Below are 17,617 nucleotides of genomic sequence, written 5' to 3'. Positions count from 1 at the left end.
GGTGGTTCATCTCCTGTCAGCCAAGGGTCCAGGGCTCAAGATCACAGGTGATCACCTTGGATCACCTTGGATCACAGGTGCAGCAGTTCCCCTTGCAAAAACCTCTCCAGCTGGGGTGGCCTGGAGGACCCCAGTGCCGTCCTGTTTGGGTGCTGTCCTGTTTGGGTGCTGATGTCTCTGATGTGTGTTTTTTCCTTTCTGGCCTCTGTCTTTGCTCCTGGCCTGGCTGACCCCACATCCCTGAGAATGTCGCCTTTTACCCATTTTCAGCACAGATGCTTTGGGCCTCAAGGCCTCCAGCCCAGAACCAAAAACGGCTACCCGAGTTAGGACCGATCTTGGGTGGCAGAGGGCAGACCCGCAGAGACTGTGTCCTGCTCGCGTCTGGATGGCTGGAGGAATTGTTTTCTGGTGTGGCAGGCGGGCCATTTTATTTTGACTGCAGTGTGGTCTGTTTCCTCCCCTCCCAAGTCCCTTGGAATAGTACTGGGCAGAGCGAGCGACGGAGGAAAATCGGACCCGCAGGGTCATGTGGGACCCTTGTCTCTGCTCTGGGGTTCACCCTGGGCCATGTTAAAGGGGGACGTCCTAGGACATTCCCTAGGAACTGAGGTTCACCCAGATCTCTACAAGTTCCACAAAACAAAATCTCAGGGTCCCCGGGAACCACTGCTGACAGGACCCACGCCCATGTGTGTAAGAAGTGGATGGCCTGACCCTGAGCCTGTGCTGAGCAAAGGCCTGGCCAGCGGGATTCTGAGGGCACCGAACTCCCCAGCTTCTTGCCTGACAGTCCCAGCTTGGAAAACAGTGCTCACAGTGCGGTTGGGTCTGCCCTAGAGGCAGGCAGCCAGGACCTTTGTGCCTGGGGAGTGGGGTCAGGGCAGATGACTCCCTATCCCGCTCCCACGGGCTGTGGGGACAGTCATGGAAACACATGTTTCTGCCTTCGCGGGGGAAGCGCTGAGGTCATGGGGCAGCCCCACTGATAAGCTGCCTCCCAGAGTCTGTGTTTTGGGTACATGTGGCTGGCCCCGGGCTGGGGAGCCAGGGGATCAGCTTGCATCCTGTCTGTCCCCAGAACACTCAGGCTGGGCCTGAGGCCCCGCAGGGCACTTGCAGCCTCCCGTCCTCTCCCCTGCAACCCCACCCAGGGCGGGGTCCTCCCTCCCCCAGCTGGGCCTGGCGTGCGTCCACCCCTTGCCCAATGTCCAGCACACAGCCCCCGGGGTGCAGGCGTCCTCGGCTGGGAGTCAGGACACCTGGTTTGTCCCGCCCTGTGCGACTGGACCCAGGCCCCCGCCCTTGGGGCCTGCCTTGCCCTCTCAGCGAACGAGGCTGGACTCTGGCCAGCCTGCTGACCTCGTCCTGGCCGGCAGCCCGCCACCCCTCCCTGTGCCGGCCACGACTGCGCAGGGCCGGGCGGGCGCTGGAGGACGCCGACAAGATGCGTCAGAGTAGGCCCCGGCAGCCAGGGCCTCCGGGGAAGGGCTGGCGGGACGGGGCAGGCCCCCCAGGCGACCCCTGCTCCTGGCTGCCTGCCCAGGACCGTCCCTCCTGCCTGGCAGCCCCAGTGGGGGAGCTCTGCGTTCCTGGATGGATGCAAGATGACTCTCGTCTGGGCCCTCCCGGGCGACTTTGGGAGAAAGAAAATCACGTGCTCTTTCGGCCCGCGGGCACTGTTGTCGAGGTGGCTCTGCCTGGGTGTTTTCTTGGCAGATAACCAGAGATAGTGGCTTTGATTGCAAAACCCCAAGCTTGCCTGCCCTCCCCTCTCGTATTCTTCAGAGAAGGTGTCTGGGTGCTTTTTGGTAGGGCCTGACCTTGTGAGTCCCCTCCCCCAAACCTCAGTTTTCTGTCTGTAAGGTGGGCGTGGATGGCTTATCGCAAGAATAACTCAGTTAATGCTGGGCCACAGTGGGTGCTCAGTGAGAGATTAGCTGCCCTCCTTTGGATCTGCTTTGGGACACCCCCCAAGAGGTCACCCCAAGAGAGGGCTGGAGTGCAGCTCCGTCAGCTGTCCCTCTGGCATTTTGGAAGATCATAACAGCAATGGCACCTTTGTTACTTTATTCTGCAAGTGACTGATGGCACCAGCGTGCACCAGGCACCGGGGGTGCTGGAAACTGCGCAGACGAGGCCCTGACTTTGGGCACTTACGTTCTAGTGAGGGCGTGGAGAAGGAAACCATTGTTTACGGGATAAGTGGGTGATGGGAAGATGGGGCATGGGGAGTAGGGGAGAGTGGGCTGGTCAGGCGGGGAGGGCCTCTGGGGAAGTGACATTGGAGGGCAATGAGAGCCTTAGTGTGAGGGACAGCCATACCCCTGGGAACCACCAGTGCAAAGGCCCTGTGGCTGCATGAGCGTATGTCCAGTGGACAGCGGAGGCCTATAGCAGGGAGTAGAGTGGAAAGTGGAGTGAGCAGCCCTGGGAAGAGAGGGCAGAGAAGTCAGAGGTGGGCAGGCCCCATGGGTGGGAGTGACAGGTCAGGGTTTTATCTTGGGGCCTTGGAGAGGCAAGGGATGCCTGTTCACAAACCAGCCCTCCCTCTCCCTCCCAGCCCTAGGGTGGTGGCAAGGATTGTCCCAGCTTGATGACCATGGGGAAACTGAGGCAAGGGCTGGGTGGAGAGGGGATGTACTGTTGCAGGCCCAGCATGTTCCTGATGAATGTCCCCAGGCCCTTGTTCCCCTTCTCGTGCCCGCCCCCTTCCCCCACACTGGCCTTCCTAAGTGGGAAGGAAAATGACAGTGAGGAGAAGGTGGCCCGACCCACTGGGCCCCACGTGCTAATCACCAGCGTCCCCATGCCCACCCACGGAGAGCCCTTGAAGCTCTCGTCTCCACTCTCCAGATTGAGAAACCGAGGCACAGTTGGCTAAGTCTTACGGTCAAAGAGGGGATCCAAGCTTTTGCTCGCAACTGCCAGGTTGGGTAGGCAGGACGGGGCCACTCTCAGACACATGCTCCGTGCCAGGCCCTGAGAGTCCCCGCCCCACCCAGGCCTCCAGAAAGGAAAATGGAAGCGGCTGCCTTCCAAGAAAACAAAGAAGAGAGGCCAGGCGCGATGGCTCATGCCTGTAATCCCAGCACTATGGGAAGCCAGGTGGGTGGATCATTTGAGGTCAAGAGTTCAAGACCAGCCTGACCAACACGGTGAAAGCCCGTCTCCACTAAAATACAAAAAAATTAGCCAGGTATGGTGTCACGTGCCTGTAATCCCAGGTACTAGGGAGGCTGAGGCAGGAGGATCACTTGAGCCCAGGAAGCAGAGCTTGCAGTGAGCCAAGATTGTGCCACTGCACTCCAGCCTAGGCAACAGAGCAAGACTCCATCTCCAAAAAGATAAAAAAATAAATAAAATAAAGGAGAGAGAGTGGAGGGTGGAGAGAGCCAGCCAGGAAGGCTTCTGGAGGCGTGCTTCTCCAGCACAGCTACGGGACAAGGGGCGGTTGGATGGGCCCTGAGCTCTGAGCGTTTTCTACCTTCCTCCTCCGCTATTGGCAGCTGCTCTCTGGGGGCTTAGGACTCTCGTTCTCCTCGAGGACTTGAACCCAGCCTTTGTGTTGACTGTGGCCTTCTTTACCCATGAGAGAGCTCTGGCTGGGATCAGAAGACCTCTTGTAAGCTGTAAAATGCTACCTCTGTGACCACAGTCCCCACTTGCTCTGGGGGCTCAAGAAAGAGGGATCTGGGCCTCTGTGTGTGCCCCCCAGAGGGTGCCTGCTGAGAGCTTCTGGGCAGCAGCCCCTGCCCCCCCCCACCCCCTGCCAGTCTGACTGCCCACCCCCTACTAGGTGAGGGGCCACAGGGAAACCAAGGCACAGGGAGCTCTCAGGCCCCACATAGAAAGCCCGAGCTCTCGGGCAGATTGCATGGGACGGTGGCGCCTCATGTTTTGTGTGTGTTATACAGTCATATTTTTTATCTCTATAGAATTATCTTTACACATATACAAAAGTTTGCATTTCAACCTTAAAATTTGTATTTTATTGTTTTTCTATTTGTACACACATAAAAATACTATTTTTACCGTTCATAGAGAAAATACAGCTGATACATCAAACCCTTTATTTTATGGCTAGGATGTAGTCTTCATTTCATTTTGTAACAGTGTAATTAAGATATCATTCATATACCATACATTGCACCATTTAAAGCGTATCGTTTAGGCCAGGCACGGTGGTGCACACCTGCAGTCCTAGCCCTTTCAGTGGCTAAGGCAGAAGGATAGCTTGAGTCCCGGAGTTCAAGACCAGCATGGGCAACATAGAGACCTTGTCTCTACAAAAAAAAAAAAAATGCAGAAATCAATCAGGCATGATGATGTGTGCCTTTAGTCTCAGCAGTTCCAGAGGCTGAGGTGAGAAGACTGCCTGAGCCCAGGATGTTGAGGCTGCAGTGAGACTGCACCAGTGCACTCCAGCCTGGGTGACATAGCAAGACCCTGTCTCAAAAAAAATGTATATCATTTAGCTTTTCTTAGTATATTCAGTGTTATACTAAGAAAGAAACCCTATGCCCATCCTAATCACCCCCATTCTCCCTTCTGCAAGCCCCAGCACCCACTCATCTCCTTTCTATCTGGATGGATTGGCCCATTCTGGAATTTTCACAGGAACAGAATCTACACCAGAGGCCTTCTGTGACTGGCTTGTTTCATGCACATCGTGTCTTCAGGGTCCACCCACGTCATAGCCCATGTCAGAACCTCATGCCTTTTGATGGCCACGTGTTCCACTGTGCGGACAGGGCACGCTTTGTCTCCCCGTTCATCTGTTGGTGGATGTCGGGTTGTCTCTGCCTTCTGGCTGTTGAGGGCTGTGCGGTGCTGCAGTGATGGGCACGTACAGGTTTCTGCATAGATGTTTTCTCTCATTTGCCTGCTGTGTGCCTAGGAGTGGAGCTGCTGGGTTTAGGGCAATGAGGACTCACCACCCTCTTTCCAAAGTGGCTGCGGCATTCTGTTTTAAATTTAAGCTTGCAAGTGCGAGCTGGTTGAAACGGATGGCAGTAGATAAACCTGGGGGAAGGGACATAGGGGTGGCGGCAGTTGAAGCCGCAGGCGGAGAATGCTGGGACGGGTGACTACCATCTGTGTTTGAACCTGGGTCAGGGTGCCTTGTCCTGAGGATGGCGGGGAGGGCACGGCTGGGCCCAGGTCCAGGGAGCGAGGCAGGGCAGCGGCCAAAGGAGAGGCTTTAGGTGGTCCTGGGAGATCACGCAGGGTCTAGACAGGTGGAGGGAGGGGAGGGAGGAGAGTGGGCCGGTGGTGGGGACAGTGGAGGTGCATGCAGAAGTCAGGGTGACCTTCCTCGTCTGGCCCCCACCTGTGCGCTGTGGGCAGCCTTAGCAGGCGTCACCGAGTCTGTGTCTGCTTTTCCCGCTCAGCTGAGCCTGTGGCAGATGTGGGCAGCAGGCTGGTACCTGCAGGACAAGCTGGTTACATGCTGGTGGCCCCATGGTCCTGCTATGGCAGACAGTGGAGAGGGCACTGCTGGCAGAGGCCTCAGCACCCTGGGCATGGGCCCTGCTCATCTGCAGGAAGGAGGTGGGTGCTTCTGGGCGCCTGGCACCCGCACTGGCAGCTGAGTGCTGAGGTGGTGTGAGCTGTGTCCCCGTTGTCACAGCTCTCACCTCAAGGCCAGTAGGCTGTGGCTTACAGTCTGCACAGGATGTCGTCACTGTGGTCACGGCACAGAGTAGAGGCTGTGCCGACAGGACCTGCTGGCTTCTTGCACCCAGAAGTTTTGCCTTCTGACTGAATTCCAGGCCCGTGTCTGCTGCCCTCACACCTGCCATGTGATCATTTCACTAGCTCAGAAGACCTAGGACACAGACTGGGTTCTGCATTGCCTCCAAATACACCCAAACGCAGGCCAGGCTGCTTCCGAACCCCTAAACTCAGGCTGGGCCGCCTCCATACCCGCAAACGCAGTCCAGGCTCCCTCCAAATACCCCTAAACTCAGGCTGGGCCGCCTCCATACCCGCAAACGCAGTCCAGGCTCCCTCCAAATACCCCTAAACTCAGGCTGGGCCGCCTCCATACCCGCAAACGCAAGCCGGGCCGCCTCCATACACCCAAATACAGGCCAGGCTGCTTTATGCCTAGCAAATGCAGGTTGCAGGAGGGAGTCAAGAACTGGGCAGCCCCGGGCAGCCGCACTGGGCAGGTGAAGGGTTCTCAGGCTGGAGCAGATCCAGTTCCTGCCCTCGGAGACCTCATGCCAACTGGGGAGCCAGATGGGGATTATGGCAGGTGTTGTGCCCAGTGTTGGGGCCTTGGAAATCCTGGAAGGCTTCCTGAAGGAAGCAGCACCCACTGAGCAGCTTGGGAGCCACACCTCAATGCATGCTCTGCTAGGCACCGTGTGCCCTGTGTCAGCCTCTGGTTGTGCATCTCAGTAGCAGACAGAGGAAGGAACTGTCACTGTGGCTGACTGGTAGACAGTGGGCATGCCCTGCCTACCCCTCCACACAAAGCCTGTGGCCTGGGCCCTTGTTTTCATGTCCTCGTCCTTCATGGATAGTGTGTGGTAGAGATTCCAGGAAGTGGGTGCGGCTCCCCCACTCCTGCCTCTGTAACCGGAGCTCATTCGGCTCCATGCCCACTGTCCTGCCCTGGCACCCAAGCCTCTCAGATTCGAGTGATGAGGAATCTCTTGGTGAATCTCTTCATTACTCTGTCCCTGAATCGGGCTGATTCTTTGACTTTCTGGCAGCTTCTGGAGGGCCACGTGTGGTGCGGGCTTCTCTGGGATTTTCTTTGCCTGGGGCTGTCTTTGGGGATGTTTGATCCCGGCCTGGGCCTCTAGCATTGCCCGGCTGGCCTCTCAGCCAGGATGGGGAGGCTGGCTTGGCCCCTGATGGGGCCTGCAAGAACCAGGGGAGTGAGTGAGGAGGCACCTGCCTGCCCACTTGTGCCTCCCCTCCCCTGGCCCCAAACCTTGGTCTGTTTCCCCAAGAAAACGGTTGACATTGTCTGGGTGACCTGCACGTCACCTCGCGTCTCAGGGCCTTAGCCTCGTCCCCAGGGCTTGAGACAGGAGAAGCCGTCAAAACCCAGCAGCCCCCCACCTGGGAGAGTCCAGCTGCGGGCCCCCAGCTGATGATGCTCGTGTCCCCACAGGCTGCTGTCCCCAAGGCCCAGCCTCCTCACCCCGACTGGCGACCCCCGGGCCAACGCCTCGCCCCAGAAGCCATTGGACCTGAAGCAGCTGAAGCAGCGAGCGGCTGCCATCCCCCCCATCGTGAGTGCCCACCCCCAGAGCCCCGCAGAGTCCACCCTGACCTTGACTTTCCCGTTCATCGAGACAGAGAATCCCACGGGTGGGAGCGTGCGCCTGCAGCCCAGCTCATCTGCTCCTGTTTCCTGGAGAAACCCCCGTGGAGATGAGGTGGGAACAGCTGGGGAAGCTGGCAGGCGCACTGGATGGGGCTCCCGGTGAAGGCAGGGACTGGCAGCCTACCGCCTCCCTGCTTTCACCCTGCAGCACCCTTGAACCCCCACATTAGATACGGGGTCATGGGGAGGCAGGAGCTTCCCCCACCCACTCAGCTGTAGCAACAACTTGGCCAGGGAAGGGTGGGGCTTACCAGTTCTGACCCTGGGGCCCTCTGGGAACACCCCCTGGAAGGTTCCCTCAGCTGGGTGGGTGGGCCCGTGGAGGTGCCTTCTCCAGGGAGGTGAGTCTGGGCTTCCCAGATGCAACTGGGGGTTCTGAGCTAAAAGAACCTGAGCTGACCAGGCTGGTGGTCCCTCGGGGCTCTGAGTGATGGGCTCAGGGCGTGCCAGGCTGCACCGCCCAGTCCCCCAAGGCCCACAGAGTCCTGTTGCTCAGTCCTGGCTTCCCTGAGACCCAGAGGATTTGGGTCCACGGAAGGAGCTGGAGGAGAGAGTAACGGCAGGCTCCAGCCTCCTGTCCCACCACCAGGCTGCTGAGCCAGGCTTTTTGGGAGGTGGGCTCCCCCTGTCCACTGCTGGGCAGCTGGGCCAGGCTTTCTGGGGAGGTGGGCCCCCCTGTTCACTACCAGGCAGCTGGGCCAGGCTTTTTGGGGAAGTGGACTCTCTCTGTCCGCCACTGGGCAGCTGGGCCAGGTTCTGGGAGGTGGGTCTGCATGTCTATCACCAGACAGCTGGGCCAGGCTTTCTGGGAGGTGGGCTCCCCCTGTCCGCCACCAGGCAGCTGGGCCAGGCTTTTTGGGAGGTGGGCTCCCCAATGTGCTCTGTGCTAAGACCTCCCCTTCTTGCCCCACTTGGGACCTTGAGCATGTCATTGGCTTTCCCAGGCCTTGGTTTCCAGGCTGGTCACGTGCGTGTCTCTCCCTGACCCTGTCACCGTCGGACACCCTCTGTGGATGCTCACTTCTGCCTGCTTCCCTCAGCAGGTCACCAAAGTCCATGAACCCCCCCGGGAGGACGCTGCTCCCACTAAGCCAGCTCCCCCCGCCCCACCACCGCCACAGCACCTGCAGCCGGAGAGTGACGCCCCTCAGCAGCCAGGCAGCAGCCCCCGGGGCAAGAGCAGGAGCCCGGCGCCTGCCACCGACAAGGAGGGTGAGTGCACATCAGTGGCTCAGGGGGGCTGGGGCAGCAGGGGACTGACGGGCAAGGGACGTTTGTGTGTCCAGGGCAGCTGCTGCAACCCCCACGGCCACAGTGACAGGGAAAGCAAAATAAACGAATGGAACAGTTGAGCACACGGAGGCAGTTGGGAATGGTAGGGACTGCGGCAAATTGGAGAACTCATGTTTTCTCTGAAATGGGCATGTATTGGCCTTGGCCAAGAGTAACCCCGTGGCAAATCACGCCTGGGGTGGTTCTTCCAGCAAAGCCAGAAATCTATCTTCTTATGTGAAATCCCCCTGGTTTCTCAACACAGACAACTTCTCAAAATTTTCAAAAGCATTGTGAATACACAAAAACGTGTCTGCAGCCCAGCCTCTGATTTGGTGTGAATCAGTCCATGCAGGAGCTTCTGGAATCACAGATGGGGCCCAGCACCTGGCTGGCAGCAGCTCTGGGGCCTGGACAGGAAGGGCTGCCCTCCCCAGCTGGCATTCTGACCTTGCTCCAGGCCCAGGTCTCTGGGTTCACCAGGAGCTGGGAGGGGGGGTGACTCCTGAGCAGCTGTGTCACAGTGACTGCCCCGGGCACACCTCACTGTCATCACGTGAAGCTCAAGGTTAGGAGACAGGCAGGTGTAGTTGCTTGTTCTCTGGATCTTCAGTCTCTGCCCCACTTCCCACTGGGCCCAAGAAATTCTGAACCCGTGTCCCCAAAGAGGCATCTTCTCCAGGTCAGCCTGGCATGCAGCAGGTGCTGTTGTGCCTTGCAGGTGTTGGGGGCTACCTCCCCAGAGGTTACCCACCCTGGGCTAGCCCGGGTGCTTGCTGGCAGGCTGTTCCAAAGGTCTGAGGGCAGCAGGACCCCAGGCCGACCTCCTGACCAGCACAGCCCAGGGACGAACCTGGGTGACCGGAGCTATCACCAGCTGTCCCCTCCCCACTGCCTTGGTTGTGACGTCCCCCTTCTCTTTTTTTTTTTTGAGACGGAGTGTCAGTCTCGCCAGGTTGGAGTGCAGTGGCGCGATCTCAGCTCACAGCAGCCTCCGCCTCTGGGGTCCACCCGAGGCTGGTGGGTCAGGACGTTTGTTGAAACCCAAGGCCCCAAGCACCATGCTAGACCGTGGGGGTTCGGCAGGGAGAAGGGGAGGTCTCTGCTGTGGGGAGCTGCTGTTTTTTTGAGTGAGGAGGATGTTAAACCAGGGAACACGTAATGAAGCAAGATGATTTTAGAGTCGTTCGTCCATCATGAGAAACAAAACGGGTTGAGTGAAGAGGCGGCTCTGGGAAAGACCCTGTGGACGGGGGAGCAGCCCCGCCATGGGAGATCTCTGGGTGGGCGTTGCGGGCAGAGGGAACAGCACATGCAAAGGCCCTGGTGTGGAAACACGCTCGGGTGTGTGAGGAGTCGCCGGGGGTGGTGTAGCTGGGGAAGTGTGGGCGGGTGGACAGTGAGGGAGGTGGGGGCCGGATTGTGTAGGGCCTCTCAGGCCACAGCAGGCAGTGGATTTTTGTCTTAGGTGTGGCAGGGGCTGCTGGAGGGATTTGAAGTGAGCATGTGTTGTGGCAGGGGAAGGGGGTGCTTGTTATCTGATTTATATTTTGGAAAGCTCTCTCTGGCCGTTGTTGAGTCAAGGGCAGAAGCAGGAGGTCACAGCGCTGCTCTTGGCAGGCGACAGAGGCTGCCTGAACTGCACAGGTGGCTGTGGAGGTGGAAGGAAGGGCGCATCGGGAGTTTGTTTTGGAGGCAAAGCCAGTGGGGCGTTGAACTCGGTGTGGGGATGACGCCAGGGATGTCTCACTGGAACCGGGATGCCTCATGACAAGGGCTGGGCCGCCTGGGGCCAGGGTACAGTGTGCGGCCCAGGGGGTGGCTCTGGGAGATGTTGCGGGTTTGGGGCACCAGCCCTGGAAGGAGCTGTGTATCCATGTCAGGGGCCCCAGCAGCTTTGGCCAGCATCAGATCTGATCAGGGCTGGAACTGCACGGCGCCAGCCAGGTCCTGCTGAGCCAGGTCACAGGCCCCTGTCCTGGGAGAAAGGGAGCCACCGGCCAGCAGTTTCTGCAGCTGGCACTCAGCCTATTGGTGTGGCCAGGGCCTGTGCCGTTTCCTGGCCTCATTCCCCATGGGGACGGTGCACCTGGCGTCAGGCCCTACATGCCTTTCTTGCACAGCCTGGCTTGCATCTCAGCTCCCGCAGGGACACACATGAACTTGACACCCAGCGCTACCTCTCTGGTCTCTCAGGAAGCCAGCCTTCTCTGTCCCTGGCTCCCACACAGAGCGGCTCAGCCAAGCAGGTCCCTCGGGGCCCCCTGGGCCCAGCTGGAGGAACAGGTTGTCTCTCCAGGCTCTCGGCCGCCCGCCCAGCCTGGCCTAACCCCAGCTTGCCTTCCTGCATCGAGCAGCTCCCCTCCTCTCCCTCCCAGCTCTCTGGAACTAGGCTGGAGGAAGCACCAGAGGCATACAGGGCTGGGTAGCCAGAGGGGCCAGGTCCAGGGCGTTTGCAGGATCTCCAGATCTGAGGCAGGCCCTGTACAGCTGCCTCCACTGGGGACTGGTTAAGAAGGAGAATTCCCCTGCATCTGTGCCCCCCTGCCTCCTGTGGGCTGCCCACCTCGCCAGGGCACAAGTCCAGGGAAACTCAGTCTTCCGGGAGAGAATTGGGGGCGATTTGGTACACAGGCCTCCTTGCCCACCTGCTCTGCTCACGGCAGGCATCATGAATTGATCTTAGCACTCTCCTCCGCTGTCACACCCCAATGGGCCCTCAGAACCTCCTTTGTTCATCTGGAGGTGGCGTGATAGATGACACCTGCCTGCCATTCCTGTCCCAGGACCCAGAGGGCTCTGTCATTCCCAAGTTGTGTCTCTGCTCAACTTCTTGGCCGGTTATCTCCCCTAGGATTGGTCCTCAGGGAGAGGTTCAGAGCTGAGGACAGATTTCAGCAAAGGGTGAGAGGCCGGCAGGAAGATGCCATGAAGCCAGGCCTGAGTCCTTGGGCCCTGCTGAGTTTATAGGATCTCCCCAGGCCTGAAATCTAGGACCCATCGTTGCTTCTCTGCCACAGGCAGTGTGGCATAGCAGTCCGGGTTAAGGCCATGGTCTGCAGCCCCCGTGCCTGGGTTCAAAGCTGCTATCTGCCACTTGTTAGCTGGAGCCTTTGACCAGGTGGCTTAACCTCTCGGCCTCTGTTTTCCCATCTGAAATGGGGATAATCAGTCAGTTCCTTGTAGGGTACTGTGAGAATAAATGAGTGAACATGCTTAGATTCATGTCAGCCATGGAGGCGTAAGAGAGCATTACCTCTTGGTGTTGCCCTTTGCACGCTCTGCCTGGTAAGTAGCTTTGCCTGAGCTGGGGCTTCTCAGCCAGCCAACACACAGTCACTGTTTGCACTGGCTCAGTGGGCTTCTGATCCTGACTCGGCTAAATATTTGCTGGTGAACTCAGATAAGCCAGTTTCCCCTCTGTAAAATGGGTCTGGCAGCAGTCTCTGTATGAGCTTAACAGGAGGCTCATGGAGGCCATGGGGTCCTGAGCACAGTGCCTGTGCTGAGTACCACACAGCAAACTGAGGCTGACGCCGCGGTTGTTATCTGGAGGGTCTGGGCTTATAACCCCCCACTGCCTGCCACAACATACACACATAGGCACACACACATCCATGCACTCACACACAAGAACGAGAATTCCCCTGCATCAGGGCACAAGTCCAGGGGAAACTCAGTCTTCCAGTATATGTATGCAGAAACACGTGCGCGCGCGCACACACACACGCACACACATCACAGGTTACCTCCTTCAACATTGTGTAGAGCACAAGCCAGCAAACTTTTCCTGCAAAGAGCCAGAGAGTAAATATTTTAGGCTTTGTGGGCCAGACAATCTCTTGCAAGGACTCAATTCTGCCATAGACAATAAATAAATGAACAGATGTGACCACGCTCCAGTAAAAGCATATTTACAAAGTCAGACAGTGGGGCCAGGCGTGGTGACTCACGCCTGTAATTCCAGCACTCTGGAGGCCAAGGTGGGAGGATCTCTTGAGCCCAGTAGTTCAAGACCAGCCTGGGTACACATAACAAGACCTCATCTCTACAAAACCAAAACATAAATTAGCCAAGCGTGGTGCGGTGACACGTGCTTGTAGTCCCACCTACTTGGCAGGCTGAAGTGGGAAGATCCCTTGAACCCAAGAGTTCAAGACCAACCTGGGGCAACATAGCAAGACCCCATCTCTACAAAAGTAAAACAGATTAGCCAAGCATGGTGTGGTGGTGGGCGCCTGTATTCCCAGCTACTTGAGAGGCTGAGGTGGGAGAATCACTTGAGCCCAGAGGTCAAGGCTGCAGTGAGCCATGACAGCACCAGTGCACTCCAGCCTGAGTGACACAGGGAGACCCTGTCTCAAAAAAGTTAGGGGCAGACAGACCCCCTGAGATCCCGTTCGCCGCTTCCTGGCTTCGGGGCCTGTCCAGGGGCCTCGGCTTGCTGGACTTGGCTGAGTGCCTGTGGGGTTGCAGAGCCACAGGGTCCCGTTCTCGTCCTCAGGGGCAGCTGAGAGCCCCCAGCCCAGACCTGGAGACCCCTCCCCTGCTGAGCAGAACACCATGGGGTTACAGAGCAGCGCCCGGGCAGGCAGACGTGGGGGGCTTCCCAGAGGAGTCCAGGCTGTCACGGGCCGCCACGACTGTGGGTGCAGGAAGGCCGTTTGAGTAGGGTCAGCCAGGGCTCCCGAGGTCTGACTGCCCCGCCTCCTGCCCTCAGCAGAGAAGCCTGTGTTCTTCCCAGCCTTCGCAGCCGAGGCCCAGAAGCTGCCTGGGGACCCCCCTTGCTGGACTTCCGGCCTGCCCTTCCCCGTGCCCCCCCGTGAGGTGATCAAGGCCTCCCCACATGCCCCGGACCCCTCAGCCTTCTCCTACGCTCCACCTGGTAAGTAGCTCTGCCCGAGTTTGGGCTTCTCCTTCAGCCGGGGCACAGTTACTGTTGGCACTGTTGGCACTGTTGGCACTGGCTCAGAGCTGCACACAGAAGCACCTTAAAGCCTCATGGGACCCAGCTGGAGGGACAGCCTGGTCAGTGGAGGGAAAGGAGGAGATCTTTTGAGAAAGCTGCCCCAGGATTGAGGTTGAAGCCACTGGCAAGAGGGAGCCACAGCAGGTGCTTGAGCTGGCGAGGGGCAGGCTTAGAGTGGGAGCTATGTTTTCCATTGACGGCTTAGAGCTAGAGAATGGGCAGATGGTGGAAGAGCCTGGGGAGGGAGCAGAGGTGCTGCCTTGGTTCACAGACTGTGAGGCTGCATTTCAGCCCTGTTCTAGGCCCTGCAGTCCTGCTGGGCCTTGCCAGCTGTATAGCAGCACAGCCGGGGGCTGGTACAGACTGTGTTGGTAAATGCTGGTCCCGAGGGATATGTGGGCCAAGGGAGCCAGAACAGGGAAAGTCATGCCAGGCAGACAGAACAGCATGTGCAAAAGCCCTGTGGCAGGAGAGAGCAGGCAAACTTGAGAAACTGAATCCGGCCACCACTGCCAAAGCTTGGTGCCCAGTGAGCTGGGGAGACCAGGGGCCAGGTCAGGCGAGCCCAAAGGCCAAGTCAGGGGCTAAGACTTTCTCCTGAGGGCAGTGGGGAGCCATCGAGGGCACACAGCAGGGGGCGGGTGTGCACCAGTAGACTTTTCCAAAAAGGTCCCTTTGGTTCGTGTAAGGGAAAGGGGCTCCTGGGAGCTACAGTGGAAACGGGAAGACCAGTTAGGGGATCCAGGTGAGAGTTAAGGGGGCTTGGATCAGGACCTGGGCGGTGGGGAGGTGGGAGGCTTCCCCAGGATAATGGTGTCTGCATCTAGGACTCAGGTCACTAATGAGGACAGAGCCGGGCAGGGCAACAGAGGGGCGCGCGTGGATGGGCACTTCCTGGCCAGGACAGGGAAGAGATGGAGTGCAGCCTGGGCTGTGTGTCCAGCAGGGCCATGACTGCTCCTGGGCCCCACAATGGACAGACATGTGCTCCACAGGTCACCCGCTGCCCCTGGGCCTCCATGACACTGCCCGGCCCGTCCTGCCGCGCCCACCCACCATCTCCAACCCGCCTCCCCTCATCTCCTCTGCCAAGCACCCCAGCGTCCTCGAGAGGCAAATAGGTGCCATCTCCCAGGTGAGTGGTAGCCCTTCCTTTCTTCCTTTCTTGGGGGCTTGGTCTTCTTCTCTGTAAAGTGGGGGCGATGGGACCAGTGAAGTCTGGGTGGAGGCCAGGCTCTCGGGGCCCTGGGTCATTTCCACTCAGGCATCTGGGGTCTGAGCTGGCTGGGTCCTGCCCCAGGCACTCAGGGCCTCGTCCCTGGGGGTTCACTCTGTGTTGCAGTCAAGGGCACGGCTCAGGAACCAGGCCGTGTGGCCTCAGGCAAGTTACTTAACCTCCTGTTTCCCCCACTGCGAAATGGAAGGGCAAATGCGAGGGGCTCAGAGGGTATGGCCCCTTCACAGGGGAGGGGGCCGAGGCTTGGGAGCAGCAGTGACTTGTCTGCCATCACACAGCTGGACAGCAGCCCCGGCCTCTGACCCACACGTGGGCTTTGTGAACCAGAGCATTAGGCACTCTGGACTGTGGGGGAGGGACCAGGGTGCCCCTGTGACCCCACAACTCTGCACCTACAGGGAATGTCGGTCCAGCTCCACGTCCCGTACTCAGAGCATGCCAAGGCCCCGGTGGGCCCCGTCACCATGGGGCTGCCCCTGCCCATGGACCCCAAAAAGCTGGGTAAGGCTCCTGGCCCATCCATCTGGGTGGCTCAGGCTGGGCTCCAGCTGTCCTGTGGGTGGGGGCGGGGGTGAGGAAGGGGTATCTTGGCCCACGGTACTCCAGGTAGCAGCTGGGAGGTCCCCCCTCAGCAGCCCTGACTGGAACATGGTGAGGACGGGCAGTGCTTCCCAGCCCCCCTGGCTCAGGTTGGGTGGGGACAAGCTTCCCGGGACTCTGCCCTGGCAGCACGTGCATGACTCGCTCCTCTTACTGGTCCTCAGCACCCTTCAGCGGAGTGAAGCAGGAGCAGCTGTCCCCACGGGGCCAGGCTGGGCCACCAGAGAGCCTGGGGGTGCCCACAGCCCAGGAGGCGTCCGTGCTGAGAGGTGAGGGCCCTTCTGCCCTGGACTCCCAGCCATCTGCCCCTGTTCCCGGGATGCCCAAGGGGCCCTTTATTCAAAACCTGCTGGGGAGCATCATCTCCCAGAGGGTCTCGGGGCCCCTCTTCACAGCCGTCTCCCTCACCATTTAGGGGTAGGGGGACTCCCTCTGCGTTGAAACAAGCACAGCTTGTGGGTCGCTCAGTCAAGGTGGCTCTCAGGACCCGGGCCTGAGGAAGGAAGGGCCACAGACACCCCCTCAGCTCCGCGTCTTGTGTCTTCCAGGGACAGCTCTGGGCTCAGTTCCGGGCGGAAGCATCACCAAAGGCATTCCCAGCACACGGGTGCCCTCGGACAGCGCCATCACGTACCGCGGCTCCATCACCCACGTAGGTGTCCTGGGGTGCGGCATGAAGGATGGGTTGGGACTAGCATGGGACCAGCCCGTCTTATAACCCCTCATTGTCACCAAACCATTAGCCTTAGCTGATGGGGTGATGACTGGGAGACAGCAGTTCACTCCATGAACTTTCATCTTGTCTGCATGGAGTCAGGCACTGGGGTTGCCAAGCACAGCTCAGAACTCTGCTTTCAGGGAGCTGCCATGTAGTGGAAGGAAACAGACCAGGATAAATAAGTAGGCTGGTGAAAACTGAGCAGGCAGAGGCAGAATGTTAGTGCACCGCGGCGGAGAATGCCTGGCCAGGGACATTGCTTAGACAGGTGAGGAAGGTGACATGTCAGCTGTGGCCAGAAGAAATTGAGGGTGCAAGCCATGTGGGAATCTCAGGGAACAACATTCTAGGCTCAGGGAACAGCATGTGCAAAGACAGAGCGTGAGAGGGTTCCTGAATCATGCCAGAACTGGTGCCCCAGCCTTGCAGCTGGTGAGCTGTGGACCCAGGGTTTTGTGCCACGAGTGTCTGGCTCTAGCACACAGTGGCAGAGTGTGGGCTCATACACGCGCGCACACGCACACATGTTCTAACAGTGGAGCTTCGGGCGACAGGATGGTCCACAGGGAGGTGTTTTTGACTCAGGCAGCGTCAAATCCCACCACAGAGGAGCCGTTTACACTTCGTCCTTCCCTGAAATCTGTAGGTTTGAAAACTCGGAGCTTTCAAAGGCAACTGTGCTGAGTGGGAAGGGCAAGTGCTTTGGGCAAAAGTCAGGCTGAGGGCCCTCGGCTGCCAGCTCCATCACCCACTCAGACAGGCAGCGGCCTGCCCTGACTCAGTTTCCCCTTTGCTAACTATTCCTGGGGGAGTCATTCTCCTAAAGTCATAGGAACCTTTGAGGTTCCCAGGCGTTTACCTGCTCTGGGTTCCTGGGTGGCCATGACCCGCACCCTTCCTCGAACCCTCCCAGTTACACACATCTCTTTGATTGCTTTTGGCAGAGAGCCAGCTGCCAAAACGTGTGAGATAGGCGAGGGTCAAACTTCCCTGCAGTCTCGCTACCAGATAGTGAGGAAGTCAGCGTGTGGCCTGCACACATAGAGCTGTTTTATTAACCGAGTGGGTGCCCCAGGCAGGGACCATGTGGTTCCACAGCTGGCGAGGGAGGCTCAAGGAAGTCGCAGCTCCCTGATCCTCCAGGGACTTCCTGCCCATCTTGGGAGTAGAATTCATTGGGGCCAAGAGCAAGAGGCTACAGGCTCATCTCCCGGAAGCCGACGTTATGCAAACAGAAGCTTCCTGTTAATGGGAGTTTGTGCCATGTATTCTCCCAAGAGCAGGGGCCACCGGCTGGATTTCTGTTCTCTGTCCATGTCCCTGAAGATGGCACCTCTAAAATACTATAGCTCAAAAACATCAAGCTGGGCACGGTGGCTCATGCCTGTCAGCCCAGCATTTTGGGAGGTCAAGGTGGGAGGATAACTTGAGCCCAGGAGTTTGAGACCAGCCTGGACAAAAAGAGGCCTGTCT

The 17,617-nt window shown here is 58.7% G+C and overlaps 1 protein-coding gene across 17 annotated transcripts in view; it reads left to right on the top strand.

Annotated features, from left to right (window-relative positions):
- The window catches only part of NCOR2 (nuclear receptor corepressor 2), a 250,101-nt gene that overhangs the window by 200,690 nt on the left and 31,794 nt on the right, over window positions 1-17,617 (top strand). For 14 of the 17 annotated variants that reach the window (XM_073021213.1, XM_073021215.1, XM_073021214.1 and 11 more), the window contains 7 exons: window positions 7,133-7,253; window positions 8,389-8,560; window positions 13,341-13,505; window positions 14,585-14,724; window positions 15,225-15,327; window positions 15,591-15,695; window positions 15,975-16,078. In XM_073021213.1, the coding sequence (XP_072877314.1) occupies window positions 7,133-7,253; window positions 8,389-8,560; window positions 13,341-13,505; window positions 14,585-14,724; window positions 15,225-15,327; window positions 15,591-15,695; window positions 15,975-16,078 (910 nt within the window). The remainder of the gene's footprint in view (window positions 1-7,132; window positions 7,254-8,388; window positions 8,561-13,340; window positions 13,506-14,584; window positions 14,725-15,224; window positions 15,328-15,590; window positions 15,696-15,974; window positions 16,079-17,617) is intronic. The other 3 variants (XM_037995295.2, XM_073021210.1, XM_073021211.1) reach the window with 3 other exon arrangements.

The sequence above is a fragment of the Chlorocebus sabaeus genome, chromosome 11 (genome assembly GCF_047675955.1).
Source record: "Chlorocebus sabaeus isolate Y175 chromosome 11, mChlSab1.0.hap1, whole genome shotgun sequence".
In the NCBI taxonomy this organism is placed as follows: Eukaryota; Metazoa; Chordata; class Mammalia; order Primates; family Cercopithecidae; genus Chlorocebus; species Chlorocebus sabaeus.
This window is presented reverse-complemented; position numbering and strand designations above follow the sequence as displayed.